At 42.8% G+C, this 13,766-nt stretch overlaps 1 protein-coding gene across 1 annotated transcript in view; it reads left to right on the top strand.

Annotated features, from left to right (window-relative positions):
• Window positions 1-13,766, top strand: part of LOC124613468 (odorant receptor Or2-like) — a 43,973-nt gene that overhangs the window by 18,507 nt on the left and 11,700 nt on the right. The window contains exon 3 of the mRNA XM_047142175.1: window positions 8,684-8,785. Coding sequence (XP_046998131.1) covers window positions 8,684-8,785 — 102 coding nt within the window. The remainder of the gene's footprint in view (window positions 1-8,683; window positions 8,786-13,766) is intronic.

Here is a 13,766-nt window from a genome sequence, read left to right as displayed (position 1 = left end):
GAAGGGGAACACCAGCTTCTGTTGCAACGCGGCTAAATAATTAGCTTACACGATGAAATTGCACAGTCGTCTTTTCAAGAAATTAAAGAAAATTGTTGCATGTGCCACCCAACTAGAACTTTAAATACCGTACTTTATAATTTCGCAATAAAATATTTAACGATGAATGAAAATTTTTATTTTGAGCGGAAAAAGGCATGGCTAGCAAATCTTAACAAATATGCAAGCAAAATAAATTTTCCACAAGAGCTGCAACAGTGACACCACGAAGGTGAGAACGGTAGACAATACTGTTAATGCATACATTTATATTATTCAAAAACTCAACTGTTTTTGCATAGTAATCCGAGTTCTCGATATCACTCAAAAGATACACAAACCAGAAACCATGACTACAACCAGTACACTATGCGTGGCTGTTTCTACTTTACTTAATTCCCAGACTGTGAGATGTTCACCAGCATAGAGAATCAGAGTAGCTTCTCCATCAACTTGTTATATAAACTGCCAGTAACGTGGTGTAATTAAAGAGCTCGTCACTACTTCACGCTTTTCGAAACAATCATGCACTATGAATCTATAAAGGACAAAACGCATCATTACTCTTGCTCACAAAACGGAATTCACTTTTTTCAGTTCATTTTCGTTTGGTGGCTGTACGAGTAATTTGGTGTTTAGCGCGAAAAAGGACGGCTAAAAAAGAATAGGTACCCATTGCTGCTTTGGATTTCGTTAAAATTTCGTCGAAAGGTTTTGAACGGTCTGTGGTGGTTCTGCCGCGTACACCACAGCAAAAACTGCTGTCGCATTGCAATCCGAAGGAGTGCGGTCACGTTCAGCGAGGTTGCTGGTCCACGACGCCCTTAGAGGAGGGCTGAACTGTCCGGCGGGCGTCAAGAGCGTCGAAAGTTGTCAAGAACGTCGTCCTGGTGTTCATCAAACAGCGAACTGTCGTTACCGACGGCGAAACGTTTGAGATCCAATCCCCGCAAAGAAATGAGTGGTTTCATTGACGTCCCTTATGTCACCCAAAAAGAACATCTCGTGTCAGTTATGAGCAGCGGTGTGTGAAAGGTTTTCCTCGGCCACCCATCAGACATCAGCTTGAATTCGACGCTGTCCGTCGCAATTCTGACCTCTATCGCAGACGTATATAAAGATGGCGAGAAATACGTGTGACAGGGATGTGACGTTCTTCCCATCGTATGACACGTCCACGGTAGCGTTGGGCAGAATTTAGAGTGTAATTTGGTGCCAATGCGACATCAATAACCCATGAACTTGTTTTTCGCATCCGAGCCCCGACGTGGCGTCGCAGGGGGCCATGCTTTTGCGTCATTGCAGAGAAAGGTTTTAGGCACCTTTGGACCAAATTTCAGACTTCTGCGCAGCAATGGGAGACGTCTCGAAAAAGTTATCCGTTAACTGGTTTGCGTAGTGTACGAATCCCCACAAAAGTTTCACGAGTCTGAATGTGATGGCTTTCTATCACTATATCATGAGTTTCACTAAGAATTTCTTCAGAAGAAATCACAATCAGAACAATACTAAACTCGCAGCTCTCGGTCTTAATGCTGTGGCTTCCTTTCACCATATCACGAGTTACACTGACCGTTCCTCAGAAGAAACCGCGCTGAGAATTATGCTAAGCTTGCAGCTCTCGAGCGACTGCATAGGAATTCATTTATCGAAAACAAACTGTCCTGTCTACTGATGGTCAACACCGATGTACTTTCCCCTCTAGTCTACAACTAACGTTTTAGAATCATTGTTTTAATAATTTTCGTCTGTATCCATGTGTGTGACACTGTTTGTATGAGCGAGTTGGTGACGAACAATTGCACATTACTTCTCTTCGAATGTTTGGGGAAAAAAAGTGAAGAGTGTCTTTTACATACAGTAGTCATTCTAGAGCTGTTTGAGTTGCTATAATAATTAACGTTTTCCATGTTTTTAAAAATATTTTGTTCTACCCCCTGTGACGCGATGGCAAAACGCTGAAGATGACTTGCCTGTGAACGCCTGGGAAAATAAAAGGTTACGCGTCTCTAATGAAAAAACGTGGACTCTTAGTTAGATGAAACCTGTAGGAGAATAGGAGCCTTTCTTGCTGAACATTTTGATATACAATTAACCTTATTAGTTCTCACGTTATGTTTATTACAATTTTTTGTGAAGATCAGTAAATTACTTTTTTATGTGTTGGTCTATACACTGACTAACTATCTCACTTAGATGTCTGAAACATTAAGTACACATTAAAAACACATCTATCTAAGAAGTAGACTACAATCATGTCATTTCAGCCACAAGTTTTTATTCTCTTTCATAATTAATCAGTACGTATTTTCCTTCCTGTTGATATTACACTAGTGTATGTAGTCTGATTTCCTCTAAATAGTAACCTGAAACATCCCAAACAATGAAGGTCTCTAGCTCAAATAAGTTTTTTGTGCATAAAATAAATATGTCGGAAAATCTAATTCTCAGGAAATTCAGCTCAAAGTTGTATTTGATTTGTGACTCATCTCTGTTGTTCCTAATACACCCCAGTTGCGTAATCTTTTTGGTTTACATGTTCTTGATCCTCTGTATTTCTTTTATTGTTTCTCCTTGTTAATATGGAGTCTTAAGTCTATTCAGGGACCTATTCTTCCGCTTCGGTCAATCTCTTGGAATCAATGGCTAAAAGTGCCTGTCTCATATTAAAACCAGAGTATATGACAAGCATCTCTAGAACTTCACATCTGCTAACTGCCCCACATTAATGTGACATAATGACAAAATAGCAGAACTGAAACTTTAGAAAACATTACAAGAAAAACAACAATCAAGAGCCAAAGATAAGCAAGACAAACGTAAGAGCATCGCGAAGTTTATCTTCTATCGGGGTTGTGTAGTATATTTTTTCTGAAACAAAAGTCTAACGACAAATCAATATGAAATTCCTTAGAGGTAGTAAAGAAAGTTAATTATTAAATAATGTACTCCATCTCTCTGTAAATCAGTGTTTGCCTGAACCGTCAAAAACGTCCGTCCCCATATTCATATTTCCAAGGCAAAATGAATGGGAAAACAATCAAGTTGCGGGTTCCAATACATCTCTGCTGTTACACATAGCTACAAATAATTAATAGCAAACTAATCTGTTCATTAATCGCCTGCAAAATATAGAAGAAACTTAAACATGTAATAAATGAAACAACACACTGAGCGACAAAAGTAATCTGATAGCGATATTCGAATATACAGGTGGCGGTAGTACCAAGTACACGAGATATAAAAGGGCAGTGTATTACCGGATCTGTTATTTGTACTCGGAATGTGAAAACGTTTCCGACATGATTATGGCTACTCGTTGGGAACTAACAGGCGCCGGCCGAAGTGGCCGTGCGGTTAAAGGCGCTGCAGTCTGGAACCGCAAGACCGCTACGGTCGCAGGTTCGAAACCTGCATCGGGCATGGATGTTTGTGATGTCCTTAGGTTAGTTAGGTTTAACTAGTTCTAAGTTCTAGGGGACTAATGACCTCAGCAGTTGAGTCCCATAGTGCTCAGAGCCATTTTTGAACTAACAGTCTTTGAATGTGGGATGGTAGTCGGAGCCAGATAAGTGGGATATTCCATATCGAATATCGTTAGGGAATTCAATATTTCGCCATCCACAGTGTCAAGAGTGTGCTAAGAATATCAAATTTCAGGCAATACCTTTCATCACAGACAACGCTGCGACTGACGGCCTTCACTTAACGACCACAGCAGTGACTTTTTCGTAGATTTTCCGGTGCTAACAGACAAGCAACACTGCATGAAATAACCATATAAGTCAATGTGGGACTTATGACGAACGTATCTGTTAGGACGATGAGACGAACTGTGGCGTTAAGGGGACATTGTATGTCCTATGCCGCCAATGTTAAATTATCAAATTTTGTGACCCATTATCTTGGAAACTTTTTAAGACACCAACTTACAGTTTTCCTTAATTATTGAATGTACCTTTATAGATACACTGAACTAGAATTATTACGAAATCTTTTTTCTTTCAAACACTTGATTTTTTGACAGAATTTTGTTAATAAATGAACATAAAAACAAAACAGCTCGGGATATTTTAATTATTCTAGTTTCATGTGTGTTGAATCTCACACTTGGCATGCTGTGAAAATTTCATGTCTCTACCATCAGTACTTTTTTAGAAAACGTGTCATTTATTGCAAAAAACGTAGATGAGAGATATTGTGGTTTAAAACTTTTTCTATTACAAATTCTTATACAGACTTACATTTCTGCATCTTTTATGCACTAACATTTCTGCATCTTTTATGCACTAGAAATGCCCTGGCCCATAATCTGTGTCTTTTTCAGTGTCACAACAGCCCAGTGCTTGCCTCCTCCTTTTCTTTCTTGCTCCTTTTGTCATTTGCTGAGCAGCTAACTCTCTTTCACGTACGCGAAGCTCATCCAATTCCCACAGTCCTTTAGCTGTGTTCTGTCCAAATCTTACCCTTAACTTTTCCAGAACCTTAATTCTTTCGTAGTTCCCACCATTAAAAGTTATTACAGAATCAGACACCGCCAATTTTAGAGCCATAAGGCGAACAAACACGTTTTAGGCCACGGCACCACACGACACTATTGAAGGACTCTTTCACATTCTGCGTCTTCCCATGTAAACACCTCATTACTAGCTCAGGATTTGCCAAATCTCTGTAAATAGGTTTGATTGTCTCCATTATTGCCAAAGGAAGAGAATGTTTATGTGTAAATTCATGTAGGAATCCGGAAAATTCAGCTTGCCTATATTTACACCAAGGGTTTGGTGGAGGTGGACCCAAAGCATGACATGGCTTTTCATAGGTTGATATTCGATGAAAGAAAGTGCTCCACACAGCTCTTTTCATCTTCTCTAAATTGTCACGGTTATCTCTAATGGATTTCCCCATTCCTGTAATTTATCAATTACTTTGTCTGTTAGTCTTCCAGAACATTTTATTGTCTTGCCATGAGACAGTATCAGGAACAAAGGACCGATCTGTTTATTCGTAATGCCAACTTCTGAGACGTAGCAGTAGGCGCAATTCACAGCTTTCTAGACTGTGTAGTTCCCAAGATAATGACTGCGCAATTGTGGCAGTATATGTGTAGCCTCGAAATTTGACAAATATTATTTGATGGTCTCACAATTGTCTGATTTTAATGTATTATATACCAAAACGTTCAGAAAAATTCAAGTACATTATGGAGTAGAGAACAGAAAATGTCAAATTTCAACGAATTTCACGTACAAATTCCCCTTAATGGGCTTAAGAGGAAACGACCAATGCGTGTGCCTTTGTTAACAGCATGACATCACCTGCAGCACCTCTCCTGGGCTTGTGACCGTATCAGTTAGATCCTAGACGACGGGAAAACCGCTGTTTGGTCAGTTGGTAAGAGCTGATGGTAGGGTTCGAGGTCGGCGCAGACCCCATGAAGCCATGAACCCATGTTGTCAACAAGGCGCTGTGCAAGCTGGTGGTGACTCTGTAATGATGTCGGTTGTGTTTACATGGAATGGACTGGGGTCCTGGTCCAGCTGAACCGATCATTGACAGGAAGTGGTTACGTTCTGCTACTTGGAGACCATTTGCAGCAATTCATGGACTTCATATACCAGATAACAATGCGCCTTGTCGTCGGGCAACAGTTGTTTTCAATTGATCTGAAGAACATTCTTGACAATTCGGGCGAATGATTGGTCACTCAGATCGCCCGACGTGAATCGCATCGAACATTTATGGGACATAATTGACAAGTTGTTTCGTGCACAAAATCCAGCACCGGCTACACTTTCGCAATTATAGACGGATGTAGAGGCAACATGGTTCAGTATTTCGGTAGGGGACTTCCAACGACTTGTTCAGTATATTCCACGTCGAACTGCTGCACTAAACCGAGCAAAAGGAGGTCAGAAGCGATATTAGGAGGTATCTTATGACTGTTGTCACTTCAGTGTACCCCAAAGGTGTCTATATATTTTTCTTAGAAATTACAAAAAAATGGTTCAAATGGCTCTGAGCACTATGGGACTTAACATCTGTGGTCATCAGTCCCCTAGAACTTAGAACTACTTAAACCTAACTAACCTAAGGACATCACACACATCCATTCCCGAGGCAGGATTCGAACCTGCGACCGTAGCGGTCACGCGGTTCCAGACTGAAGCGCCTAGAACCGCTCGGCCACACCGGCCAGCTGGAAATTACACTTTCTGTGATAAACAAATAACATTTTGCTGCACAAGGCACTTGACAATGATTCTATATATTTCAGACATGTAGTGATAAATTATTTAAGCGATCAATGAAAAAGTTTAAGACTGAGGAAAAGTTATTTCAGTTGATCACCATTACCATATATCTGCTTTCAATACTGTTTTAAATAAAGATTTTTAATGGATTTCCATCCTATTGCATGGACGTGGGACTTCAGCTGATGATATAAGAAAAAAATTACCACCACAGCTGTATCTTGTGAACGTCTTTATTGTCTCACACGACTAGTTTCGGCGGCACATTACCGCCATCCTCAGGTCCCAATGCCATAAGGTGGACACAATACGGCGTTGAGTAGCGACTCCTGAGGAAAGATAGCCTACGAGTACTGGTAACAAGGACTCCAAAATAAATGCGCCAAGGAAATCTAACACTCTGTTGGTAGTGGGACCTGAGGATGGCGGTAAAGTGCCGCCGAAACTAGACGTGTGAGACAATAAAGACATTCGCAAGATACAGCTGTGGCGTAGTTTTTTCATAAAGATTCTTTTGATGCGCTAACGTCAATATGCAACATTATCAGATGCCAATGAAGTACCGCTGCCGTTAGTAGCCTGAAGTTCAATTTCGGTGCAAATAGAGGTTTTAATTGTGCTTTAGCCATGGTTTATTTGCTCTTGGTTTATGTGGTACGTGAAAGGTATGCCTCAAAAATGGTGCTCATGTAGTTAAATTTTTGAATTTTTTCTCGCTTCTGTCAAAGATGTTGTCACGTCTATGGATTTCAGTGTCCCCTGAACCTAAACGAGTATTGTGACTATCACCTGAATCATAAGAACATTATTTTAACAGTCACATTAGAAGACGGTCGTAAATGGAATGTAGAGTACAACCAGTGTGCTAATGAAGATAGCAGATAAGTGAAAGCCTTGAAAATGTAAACAACATGGTGCATGCACGAGTTTTAGACATCGAAGCACATGGCATGCAGATCTGATTTGTGTGTGTGTGTGTGTGTGTGTTTGTGTGTGTGTGTGTATATATAGGATGTTATAAAAAGGTACGGCCAAACTTTCAGGAAACATTCCTCACACACAAATAAAGAAAATATGTTATGTGGACATGTGTCCGGAAACGCTTAATTTCCATGTTAGAGCTCATTTTAATTTCATCAGTATGTACTGCTCAATGGAGCACGTTATCATGATTTCATACGGGATACTCTACCTGTGCTGCTAGAACATGTGCCTTTACAAGTACGACACAACATGTGGTTCATGCACGATGGAGCTCCTGCACATTTCAGTGGAAGTGTTCGTACGCTTCTCAACAACAGATTCGGTGACCGATGGATTGGTAGAGGCGGACCATGTGGATGCATGTATACTCGCTAACGGAGGACATTTTGAAAATTTCCTGTATTAAAGTGTTTCAAGTCACGCTGGTACGTTCTGTTGCTGTGTGTTTCCATTCCATGATTAATGTGATTTGAAAAGAAGTAATAAAATGAGATCTAACATGGAAAGTAAGCGTTTCCGGACACATGTCCACATAACATATTTTCTTTCTTTGTGTGTGAGGAATGTTTCCTGAAAGACTGGCCGTACCTTTTTGTAACACCCTGTATGTGCGTGTGTCTGTTGCGCAAAAAGACACAATTTCCCTGAACGAGACGTCTTAAGGTTAACAGAGTTTCTTGCCGAAGAGGTAGACGGAGCTACATTTGGTCAGAGGATCCGATGAGAAACACAGCAAAATACACACTTACTACCCAAGGGAGTTTACACAAACTCACTGTACAGGAAATTATTAGCGGACGCCAGAACCATATTGAATGTTCTGCGTGCAACACGGTTACTTGGCCCAGGAATACTTACTAGAGGTGCACGAGCGGCACATACTAAAAGTTACTTTATTACTTTAACGAACGTGGGTATGTATGTGTTTGGAGAGGGGAAGCGAGGATGTGTATATATTACCAGTTGGCACCAAAATGTTCGGTTTAGTACTTAAGTATTTAAGTAAGTATTTCTAGTTAACCGCTGTTTCCATTGGCTCAACCGAGGCCATCTTCTTGTAACCATCGAAACCACACTCCATTGAAGACCTATCTCCCAAACTGATGAGGAACTCCTAATGGTTCAAATGGCCCTGAGCACTATGGGACTTAACATCTATGGTCATCATTCCCCTAGAACTTAGAACTACTTAAGCCTAACTAACCTAAGGACATCACACAACACCCAGTCATCACGAGGCAGAGAAAATGCCTGACCCCGCCGGGAATCGAACCCGGGCGCGGGAAGCGAGAACGCTGCCGCACGACCACGAGCTGCGGACTAACTCCTAATAATATGAACTGCATTTTGTTACCTGCCTTTGCAACTTCACAGACTGAAGTACGGCACTTGTGTGCTTGTGTCCACAGAGCTCAGAGAACGACGCCCTGCTGAAGTGCGTGATCGCCGCTCCCACCATCAGCGCACAGCTGCTGCTCTACTGTCTGGGGGCGCACAGCGTGCGAGAGCAGGTTAGCAGCAGCTGTGTTTGCCGTTTTGCTGTTCCCTTTCATTTTAGTATTGTCGTTGGAAATAATAGCTATCCTTTAGTATCGGAGCTGACACCCAAAAGATCTCGAAATCTGAATCTTGCCTACAAATGGGTTCGAGTACGCTGAAATACCGCTAGTTATCTGCTCACATGTCCTTCTTGGAACAGTGTGGCGAGCGGCTGCGAGCTGACATGGGGGAGGCCTCTGACGCGGCCATCCTACTCGGCTCATATATGGCAAGTCGTTTGTGTACACCTAAAAGGAAAGACTCTAAGATACACTAACAGAAAAAAATCGAAACACAAAAAAATAATTACTGTAGCATAATGAAATTTCGGAAATACCAATTAGACTGTATTCCAGTTAGGTTCCTTTCGGAGTATGCTGATGCAATAGGTCCATACTTAGCAGTCATATACAAACGCCCGCTCGATGAAAGACCCGTACTCACAGACTGGAAAGTTGCACAAGTCACACCAATATTCAAAAAAGGTAGTAAAAGTAATCCACTAAATTACAGGCCCATACCATTAACGTTGATATGCAGCACGATCTTGGAGCATATATTGTGTTCGAACATCATGAATTACGTCGAAGACGGTCTATTGATACACAGAAACATTTTTTTCGTTAAACACAACTAGCTCTTTACACACACAAAGTGTTGAGTACTATTGACGAATGACTTTGAATTGATTCCGTTTTTCTACATTTCCAGAAGGCTTTTGACACTGTACCACACAAGCGGCTTGTAGTGAAATTGTATGCTTAGGGAATATCGTCCCACTTATGCGACTGGATTCGTGATTTCGTAGTAACTAACGCAAAGTCATCGAGTAAAACAAAAGTGATTTCTGGCGTTCCCCAAGGTACTGTTATAGGCCCTCTGCTGTTCCTCATCTGTATAAATAATTTAGGAGACAATCTGAGCAGCTGTCTTAGGTTGCTTGCAGATGATGCTGTGATTTATCGTCTAGTAAAGTAACCAGAAGATCATTACAAAACTATTTAGAAAAGATATCTGTATGATGCGGAAATTAGCAACTGATCGTAAATAATGAATGAAAAGGGTGGGGTCAACCATGTGATTGCTAAAAGAAATCCGTTAAACTTCGCTTACACGATAAATCAGTAAAATATAAACGCCGTAAATTCAACTAAATACCTAGGAATTACAATTACGAACACCTTAAATTGGATAAAACACATAGAAAATGTTGTGGGGAAAGCAAACAAAAGACGGCGTTTTATTGGCAGAACACGAAAAATATGTAACAGATCTACTAAAGAGACCGCCTATACTACGCTTGTCCGTCTTCTTTTGCAGTACTGCCGTGCGGTCTGGAATCCTTAACAGATAGGATTAACGGATTACATCCAGAAAGTTCAAAGAAGAGCAGCATGTTCTGTATTATCGAGAAATAGGGGAGGGACTATGACGGACAAGATACAGGATTTCGAGTAGGCATCATTAAAACAAAGTCGTTTCTCGATGCGGCAGAATATACTGACGAAATTTCAATCACCAACTTTCTCCTCCGAATGTGAAAATATTTTTTTGGCGCCGACCTACATAGGGAGAAACGATCATCATAATAAAATAAAGGAAATCAGAGCTCGCATGGAAAGATATAGGTGTTCGTATACTTATATGGATATAGTGTCTGTTCTTTCGTACATGTGCGAAAGAACAGACACCATTGATGACCTGCAGCCATCTAGAACGAAATTATAATTATATATTAATATCTTCAGCTGCTGACGGGCGTTGATATATATCAACGGGGACAGGTGAAAATGTGTGCCCCGACCAGGACTCGAGCCCAGGATCTCCTGCTTACATAGCAGATGCTCTACCCATCTGAGCCACCGAGGGCACAGAGTATAGTACGACTGCAGGGACTATCTCGCACACGCTTCCCGCGAGACACACATTCTCACCTTATATGTCCACACACTGCATTCGTAGTGTACCTAGCCAACACACTCATTACTCGTGGAAGACATTCTTACCAAGTCGCGTAAGAGTTCGGGTAATATGTGTGCATCCGCACAGAAGAAGGTCATGGCCAGTATTGGCAGAACTATATACTTATATGGATATGGTGTCTGCTATTTCGGATATGTCCGAAGCTTTAGACAGAGTGTTAATGTTCTAAGTGTGCAAACTATATAGTTGTGGTCGTGCAGTTTGTCTGGAGGACGGAAACCTTTGATCATTTTTTCTGGGTTACACCCCAAGGTGAAAATATTGGAGTACCACTTTCAATACGCCAAGGTTAGTAAAACGTTACGCCATATGGTATTGTTCGGTGGGAGACCACAAAAGGTAGATTCAGCCTCCTAAATGGAAAGGTTTTTCTGTCCATCGCGCACAAAAATACCTTTATTCCCCAAGTGCGAGAGTTGTGTGCTTAATTGTATCTGATAAGAACAGGTGACTGTTCCAGGTTACGGTCATGGGACACCTTCCAATATCATGTCAGACCTTCTTTAGCCCAGCGTAATGCACCAGCGCGATGTGGCATGGACTCCTCAAGTAACTGAAAGTCTCCTACAGAAGTACTGTGCGGTGCTGCCTCTACAGCCGTCCATTATTGAGGAAGTATTGCCGGTTCAAGATCTTGTGCACTAACTGGCCTCTCAATTATGTTCCATAAATGTTCGAGAGGTTCATGTACGAGGGCTATCCACAAAGTACATTACGTTTTGGAATTAAAAATAAATAAAGTATTAGAATTTTTTAAAATTATATACAGATGAAAGCCACACTTAAATACTACTTTTCTACATAGTTGCCATTTAAATTAAGGCACTTATCGTAGCGATGGACGAGCTTGGAAATTCCTTCGTCGTAAAATTCAGCCGCCCGCGCCTTCAACCGCGTGATTACCTCTTTTTGAAGCTGTGCGTCGTCATCAAAACGCTGCATAGCCAACCACCTCTTCATTGCTGGGAATAAGTGGAAGTCGCTCGGTGCCAGGTCGGGACTGTACGGCGGATGAGGAAACAACTCCCACTTAAAAGATTCGAGAACTTCACGAGTGGCATTTGCCGTGTGGGCCCGGGCATTGTCGTGAGTCAGCAAGATCTTAGAGCCCAACTTTCCTCTGCGCTTGTTTTGTATTGCTCTTCTGAAGTTGTGCAGAGTTTGGCAATACCTTTGAGAGTTTATTGTAGTTCGTCTTTCCAGGAAATCCACAAAAATCGTATTTCTACCGGGTTACTGATTAACCACGTGGTTGAAGGCGCAGGCGGCCGAATTTTACGACGAAGGAATTTCCAAGCTCGTCCATCGCTACGATAAGTTCCTTAATTTAAATGGCAACTATGTAGAAAATTAGTATTTAAGTGCGGCTTTCATCTGTATATAATAAAAAAAATTTCCAACACTTTGTTTATTTTTAATTCCAAAACGTAATGTACTTTGTGGATAGCCCTCGTAGCAGATCTGGGTGGCCAAATTATTCACTCGAATTGTCCAGAATGTACTTCAAACCAGTCGCGAACAGTTGTGGCCCGCCGATATAGTGCATTGTCATCCACAAAAGTTCCATTGCTATTTTGGAACATTAAGGCCATGAACGGCAGCAAATCATCTACAAGTAGCCGAACGTAACTACACTCCTGGAAATTGAAATAAGAACACCGTGAATTCATTGTCCCAGGAAGGGGAAACTTTATTGACACATTCCTGGGGTCAGATACATCACATGATCACACTGACAGAACCACAGGCACATAGACACAGGCAACAGAGCATGCACAATGTCGGCACTAGTACAGTGTATTTCCACCTTTCGCAGCAATGCAGGGTGCTATTCTCCCATGGAGACGATCGTAGAGATGCTGGATGTAGTCCTGTGGAACGACTTGCCATGCCATTTCCACCTGGCGCCTCAGTTGGATCAGCGTTCGTGCTGGACGTGCAGACCGCGTGAGACGACGCTTCATCCAGTCCCAAACATGCTCAATGGGGGACAGATCCGGAGATCTTGCTGTCCAGGGTAGTTGACTTACACCTTCTAGAGCACGTTGGGTGGCACGGGATACATGCGGACGTGCATTGTCCTGTTGGAACAGCAAGTTCCCTTGCCGGTCTAGGAATGGTAGAACGATGGGTTCGATGACGGTTTGGATGTACCGTGCACTATTCAGTGACCCCTCGACGATCACCAGTGGTGTACGGCCAGTGTAGGAGATCGCTCCCCACACCATGATGCCGGGTGTTGGCCCTGTGCGCCTCGGTCGTATGCAGTCCTGATTGTGGCGCTCACCTGCACGGCGCCACACACGCATACGACCATCATTGGCACCAAGGCAGAAGCGACTCTCATCGCTGAAGACGACACGTCTCCATTCGTCCCTCCATTCACGCCTGTCGCGACACCACTGGAGGCGGGCTGCACGATGTTGGGGCGTGAGCGGAAGACGGCCTAACGGTGTGCGGGACCGTAGCCCAGCTTCATGGAGACGGTTGCGAATGGTCCTCGCCGATACCCCAGGAGCAACAGTGTCCCTAATTTGCTGGGAAGTGGCGGTGCGGTCCCCTACGGCACTGCGTAGGATCCTACGGTCTTGGCGTGCATCCGTGCGTCGCTGCGGTCCGGTCCCTGGTCGACGGGCACGTGCACCTTCCGCCGACCACTGGCGACAACATCGATGTACTGTGGAGACCTCACGCCCCACATGTTGAGCAATTCGGCGGTACGTCCACCCTCCTCCCGCATGCCCACTATACGCCCTCGCTCAAAGTCCGTCAACTGCACATATGGTTCACGTCCATGCTGTCGCGGCATGCTACCAGTGTTAAAGACTGCGATGGAGCTCCGTATGCCACGGCAAACTGGCTGACACTGACGGCGGCGGTGCACAAATGCTGCGCAGCTAGCGCCATTCGACGGCCAACACCGCGGTTCCTGGTGTGTCCGCTGTGCCGTGCGTGTGATCATTGCTTGTA

The sequence above is a fragment of the Schistocerca americana genome, chromosome 4 (genome assembly GCF_021461395.2).
Source record: "Schistocerca americana isolate TAMUIC-IGC-003095 chromosome 4, iqSchAmer2.1, whole genome shotgun sequence".
Taxonomy (NCBI): domain Eukaryota; kingdom Metazoa; phylum Arthropoda; class Insecta; order Orthoptera; family Acrididae; genus Schistocerca; species Schistocerca americana.
This window is presented reverse-complemented; position numbering and strand designations above follow the sequence as displayed.